The sequence below is a fragment of the Xyrauchen texanus genome, chromosome 18 (assembly GCF_025860055.1).
Source record: "Xyrauchen texanus isolate HMW12.3.18 chromosome 18, RBS_HiC_50CHRs, whole genome shotgun sequence".
Taxonomy (NCBI): domain Eukaryota; kingdom Metazoa; phylum Chordata; class Actinopteri; order Cypriniformes; family Catostomidae; genus Xyrauchen; species Xyrauchen texanus.
In genome coordinates, this window is record NC_068293.1 from 38,711,711 (window position 1) to 38,718,512 (window position 6,802).

General features: G+C 34.3%; 1 protein-coding gene across 1 annotated transcript; it reads right to left on the reverse strand.

Moving 5' to 3' along the window:
- Positions 1–1,591: 1,591 nt before the first annotated feature.
- zgc:66484 (uncharacterized protein LOC327557 homolog) lies at positions 1,592–4,998 on the reverse strand. The gene is made up of 3 exons (XM_052148928.1): positions 3,417–4,998; positions 2,766–2,949; positions 1,592–2,423 (listed from the first exon to the last, which is right to left on the reverse strand). Exons 1-3 carry the CDS (start codon positions 4,604–4,606, stop codon positions 2,304–2,306), a joined length of 1,494 nt encoding a protein of 497 aa, XP_052004888.1. The 5' UTR covers positions 4,607–4,998; the 3' UTR covers positions 1,592–2,303.
- Between the last annotated feature and the right edge of the window lie 1,804 nt (positions 4,999–6,802).

Here is a 6,802-nt window from a genome sequence, read left to right on the forward strand (position 1 = left end):
TATATATATATATATATATATATACATATACATATACTATTATTATTTATTTATTTTTAAAGATGACTGCAGTTGTATGAATTGGTCTCAGAACTAAATGTAATCTGATAATCAGATTAGAATACAAAAAATACTATTTCTATCTAAAATGTGTTTTCATTGAATATTATTTATGAATCCAATTATTTAACACAAAAGTGTTGACTCATTAATCACATAATCCCCCCCCCCCCATACAAAAATCGGTCTCTATAAAATGTGTAGGTTTATGGCACATGTACTTACTTCGAAAAAATATTGAAAACAGGTTGGGTCATCGTAAATTTAGCTTTGTGTAATACATCATGAAACTGTTCACACTTCGATTTATACAGATTGCAGACTTTTATTTTGACACACTGACTTCCATTGGCTAAAAAATTCAATTTCAGGCACTTAGATGCACACCAACTGAAATGGGATAAATGCCATTACAACGCCAAAGAATACAACTATCGTTAAATTATTTGGTTAATCTACAGGGGCACAATTGAGAACATCCAACAAGAATTGTTTTAAAACCATGTTGGGAAAAGGAAAAACTAGAAATAAAGACTTTTGGATGAAATATACCAAAGATAACGGAAGAGATAGAAATAAATAAGACTCCCACTAGCCCAACAGTGCCATGGTCAGTTATTCCTCAGTGGTTCTTTCCGCAGCCTAATGTAGATATGACATTGTTAGATAAGGAAAGTAAAGACCAGGGGTTTAAACTAAATGCAGAAATAACAAATAAATATATACAGGATACCTACTACAGCTATGTCAATATACAGTATTTTCTGATGAATCAAAAACATAGAGAACAAAGTAGTTTAGGCATTCATGGTTCAAGAGTTTAATATACAAGTCAATAAAAGAACCTCAGACAATCTTTCAGTGTTAACGGGAGAAATGATGGCAATTTTAATGGCATTGCAGTGGGTTGAGGAAATAAGACCACGGAGTGCTCTTATATGTTCTGACTCAAGTTCCTCATTAAGAACATTAAAAGAGAGTCATACCAAAAGGAGAGCAGATATGTTGTTTGAGATTTAACAAACATTATATAGGATTCAGATGATGGGACTCAGTGTAGCATTTGTATGGATTTCAGCTCATGTAGGAGTACAATGAAATGAGATAGCAGATGAGAATACAAAAGAAGCTACAAAGAAATTAGTTATAGACATAAATGTTAAATATAGTAAGACTGAAATTAAGAGTATAATTAAATAACAAATAAGGAATAGATGGCAAAAACAATGGGAGGAGGATAGAACAGGAAAATGGTTTTCTAACATTAAAAGACATGTAGGGATAGGTAGGGTAATGGCAAGAAATAGAAGAAACCATAAGCTCTAGACTTACATTAGTGGTCAAAAGTTTGGAATAATGTACAGATTCTGCTCTTATGGAAAGAATTTGGTACTTTTATTCACCAAAGTGGCAATGTATAGCAATGTATAGTCAGGACATTATTAACATGAAAAATTACTATTACAATTTGACATTTTGGTTGATTTAGAAAAAAAAATCATTTTTCATCTTATCATAATTTTGGCTATATACCATAAATAAATATAATTTTACTTATAAAAAAAATCTATTTGGGAAATTTGCAAACTATTGTAAATTTTCCTTATTTGAATTCACACCATGCTTGTTTTTATTTTCTACTGTTTTAAAAAGGCACTGTAATGCTTCATTACAGACCATATTCCATAAGACCTACACATTTTATAGAGACCAATTTTATTTTCCATCTTTAAATATGGTCAATATAGAATCTCTAACTTACATAAAGGGGTCTTAAAGTTCTTTTGTGTTTAATAATTATAATATTCAATGAAAACTTTTCAAATTTTAGATAGAATTATTTTTTTTTTATTCTAATCTGATTATCAGATTACATTTAATTCTGATCAATTCAGCCGATTTTGAGACCATTTAATACAACTGCAGTCAACTTTCCATTTTATTTTTTTTATCATTTATTTATAGAATGAGAATATTATTCAAGAACATTTCTTCATCAAAACTGCATGTACATCATGTAGCTGAGGTTATGTTTAACAATTAACAGGATATAAATATGCGTTGTACAGTTGAATGTAAACACTCATATTTATGTTTTACAGGCAGCTATAAACTTCCTGTGGATCATTTAAAAACTTGTGTAAGTCTAGGGTGTGAGAGCAAGACTATAAAATGGTATACACTCATAAAATGTTATATTCATGAAACCAAAGTGTCTATTCTCCTCTCTAGGATTATACTGTTCAACCAGAATAATGGCTGATGAGTCTTTGCCCTTCTCTGACCCCAGTCAGGTAAGCTCCATGGGTTGTGGTGTAGAAGTTCACATGTGTAGCTTCACCAGCAAACAACACCTGTAGATGCTTCAAAGACAGAAAACAGGCAGAGAATCATTTTACCATTGCTTGGAAATTGTAATCTGCTAATTATCTATTATACTGTTATAATATAGCATTACAGCATTTTTTTATTTTTTTTTTTGGATGCAGTATCCCTTTAAAAACGTCTAATATTTTGCATATATGTCATGGTTCCCACACTTTGTGGCCAGTGAGTTTTCATAACCTTTCAAGCCATTCCAAGTCATTACCTTTCAAGTCATTAAAATAATTACATAAAAAGTTAACCATTATACAAGATACTGGACTCACATACTCTCTGAAACAATATGCATTTATTGATATAAAAAGAAGCTGAGCAATTACCTTCCTCCCTCTGCTTTTAGCTTTAGGTGGAAGAGGTGATGCCAATGCCTTGTGTGCTTTCACTCCATCAACACCATGAGGAATAAACGTATAGGAGCCACCGACGTGAGAATCACAACCCCATCTGGAGATCAGTGTCTTTGAGACTTCTGGTATTGACCAGCCTGTGAAAGACCTTAGCAACCTTTAAAGACATAAGCATGATTTGTCAGCAACAAAACATGCTCAAAACATGCAATGAGCCTATATTGCAAATTAGTTATAGACTGATATATTAGTCAGGTCAGTTAATAGGCCAATAACTGACCATTTTAAGATTAGGTGCATCCAGAAATAACCATACTGTTTGGCCTATTAACAGAAGCATTCCAAAATCTACCAACAGACTTGTCAATGAATAAAACAAAAATTCTCTTTCGATTCTTTTTTTTTTTCTTCCTGAATTTGGAGTAATTCATGTGTAAAATAAGACCATTTAATTTTGGCAATTTTGCATATGCCTACTTCTTATTTGCTGTCATGGCCACCCTGCTGTCTAGATAGATATTGGCATCAGCATTGGCCATTGAAACACCCATAATGGTCATTTGTCACTATTACAAATGGCTCTAAATTCATGTAGTTGTCTGACAGTTGCAATAGATACCATACCTCACACAGATAGCTCCAACTTCACTGTCCTGAAGCGTCTCCATGTATAATGCTTCTCTACCAGTGATCCAGCCACACAGAGCTGTGGGGTGACGTGCCACCGTATCAAACCCGGTGATCTTCTTGAACCAAGTCTTCTTCCAGGATTCTCCTTTTAGCAGAGACTGATAAACGACTTTATCTTCAGGGCCCTCATCCCACACAAGCTGAACCCCAGCACAGTCTTCTGGCCAAAACCTTTCCTCGAAATACAGGAAAATTTTGTCCACTATCCCAAAGCCGAGATTCTCAATTGCAGTCAGCTTGGATTTTGGTAAGGATGGCTCAAACATGGTTTTGGCTTTGTCTTTGAGGACCCCCAAAGATACTGTGACAATCACATGGTCCGCTTCATAGCTCTCTCCATTTTCACAGATGATCCGAACAGGATACTTCTGCCCTCCATGCTTCCCTTTTTTAACCAAATCCCACTGGATGCTGTTCACCGGTGCACTACACTTGACAGTTCCCGCAGGAAGATCTTTTAGGAGAACATCTAAGATCGCCCGATAGCCACCCGGTCCCAAAGTGTTAAAGAAACCTCCCTCTAACGCAGTGTAATAACTAATCTGCGAGGCAGACACCTCATAGAGAGAAGAGCAGGCTTCATCTGTGCATTCTGTTCTCTTGCACCATTCGAAAACTTTTTGGCTATCCTTTGCAGCTGCTAAAGGTGACTCCCCAAATGCATCATCCAAATAACCTCCCAGAGTTAGGTCTCTGTGCCTGCGTTCAAGAGCATCATCAAAAGCTTTGGCGGTGAGCTTGCTGAAGTGCGAACTCACTGGATCTACAACCGTTGTGGAGACCTGCTTTCCATCTTCTTTGAAAAAGTAATCTCGAGGGGTTACCGAATGGGGCAGGCACATGATCTTGCTTGCTGATGGTCCCTCCGAGAGCAGGTTCTGTTCTTTTGCAATCCGGAAAAGGGGGTTTCCTTTCTGTCCGTGAATCCAATTAGCCCCAACTTCAATTATATTCTCAGTGAACGGTTTGGTGGTGTGGACTCGCCCTCCAATTCTTTCCTTTGCTTCAACTACCAGGACATTTTGAAATCCTGCTTTGACCAGCGTTGAAGCAGCAGCCAAACCTGCAAAGCCTGAACCTACCACTACAACCTTGGCACTTTTGGGTGCTGAAGAAGTGCTCATTTCTGCAGCTTTGTTAGGCTCTTTAGAGAAAAGCAGAAATATAATAAATAAATTTGTAAAAAGCAAAGTGTCTAAAGTCCTAAGAGCAAACAGCAATAAGGAGGAACTTAACAAAGAGTGTAGGTGATACTGCCTGCAACTTCTGCACTAAATGGGTTTGTTTAATGTGCCGAGTCAATACTTAAACACCTGTAAAACTTGACGTCAATGACCTTCGGTCTATATGTCATTGTTAACAGAGTTCGGGCGGTCACAGAATATCCAATGGCTAAAGTTTCAGATTTTGTAATATGCAGCAAGACCTCCCCTCGCGTGCACTTTGAAGGCTGCATGTGAACTACTTGCGACTACAATCCACTTGAACTACATGAACACGCAATCAATAGGTTGTTTTCTACTGCCTAGCGGTAATGTCGTAAACAGAAGTGTGAAGACAGCGACATTTGCGAGAATTCATGGACCGACGAACTTCAAAATAAATGTCTTTATAGAATAATCATAATATAACACAAAATATATTTATATCGGAAATATGATGTAGAAATAAATAAATAACCTGGCATTTTCGAGTAGCAATTGGTTAAAAGTGAGTGAATGAATGGCTGTACTGTACACTGTGTTACTTGGCCATACTATATTTTGACTATGACGCAGTCAAAACATTATGATTAAACTTTATGTATTATTATGTATTTCATTTATTAATTTAATTTCTGTTGTAAATTACACATTTTGTCATTCCATGTAAACACTATAGCTTATATATATATATATATATATATATATATATATATATATATATATATATATATATATATATATATATATTATACACTATATTATATTATATTATTTTTATATTATATTGATACAGAAATCTTTTCACACGTTTCACATGAAGGTTTTGAGCCATTCATTAGATGGCGCTATGACACTATTTTGGGATCACTTGTGGATTTAGAGATAAATGGGATCAATATCCCGCCAAATGTATTGCGGTCGGATCCAAAAATAATAAGCGTGAATAAAAATATTATAAGCGCAGATTTAAAAAAAAAAATAACTAGCATGAATCAAAAATATATAAACATATTTAAAATATACTACAAACTAAATAAATAAAATAAAAGCAAAGTAATCAGAATTGCAAAGAAAATCATGTTTTCCTTGGTTATATTTCTGTTTTTGTGCTCCCAGAAAATGTTGCTCATATTTGAATTTTTGGTACGCTTAACATGTATTTTTCTTTGCTTTTGTTTCCAAGTTCTGCGTTTGATTTTCTAAAACTTGTGAGTAGAGTTTAATGTAAATCAGCGCCATATAAAGAGAGAGTTGCGACAACTCCATTGACTCCAATGGAACGTTTTTTTTACAGCAATGGCGGCTCGTGGAGCCTCTCAATAGTTCCCGGAAGTAGCTGCAAACACCGTAGAGATGCATCAGAATAAACCGTTTGCGACACACTTTTAAAAGGTGAGACGTTTAAAGAATAATATTATCTTATTCTGTATATTATCAGTACATCTAAATAAAAATAACTTGTAAATTAAAACCTTATAGTTGAGTATTACTCATTAAATTAGGAGATAAGGGATGTTATCGGATAACTAACAGATTAGGCAAGGATTGTTGTAATTTTTATTTATATTTAGATTGCTCCTGCTGACTTGAGCCAACCATTTCTTTCTCCTCTCCATGTCAGTGGGGAAGCCATACATTCGCACACCTTTCTCTGAGCTATTGGAGCATCCTCATGCAGCACAGCAAACCATGGTGAAGACTATGCAACGACAACATGAAAGAAAGGACACATACAAAATGCTTGGCATGCTATTTAATTTATTAGAAATGTATTCATGAATTGCTGTAAATAGTTATTGCATTTATTTGAATAAAAATACAAAAAAAGTAATATCGTAATATATTATTACAATTTAAAATAACTGTTTTCAATTTTAAAATGTAATTTACTCCTGTGATGCCAAGCTGAATTTTCAGGCTCATTACTTTTGAACGGCAGTTTATATACGAGTATGCTTAAGTTGTTTTAAAGCTGAATATATTATGTATATGAATAAGTATTGTAAGAATTATACATTAGATATATAATATTTATAATACATAAATAATTATATTACTATATATAGAATTGTAAGACTTGTAAACAATAAGCTTCATTTCACAAAATTTTACATT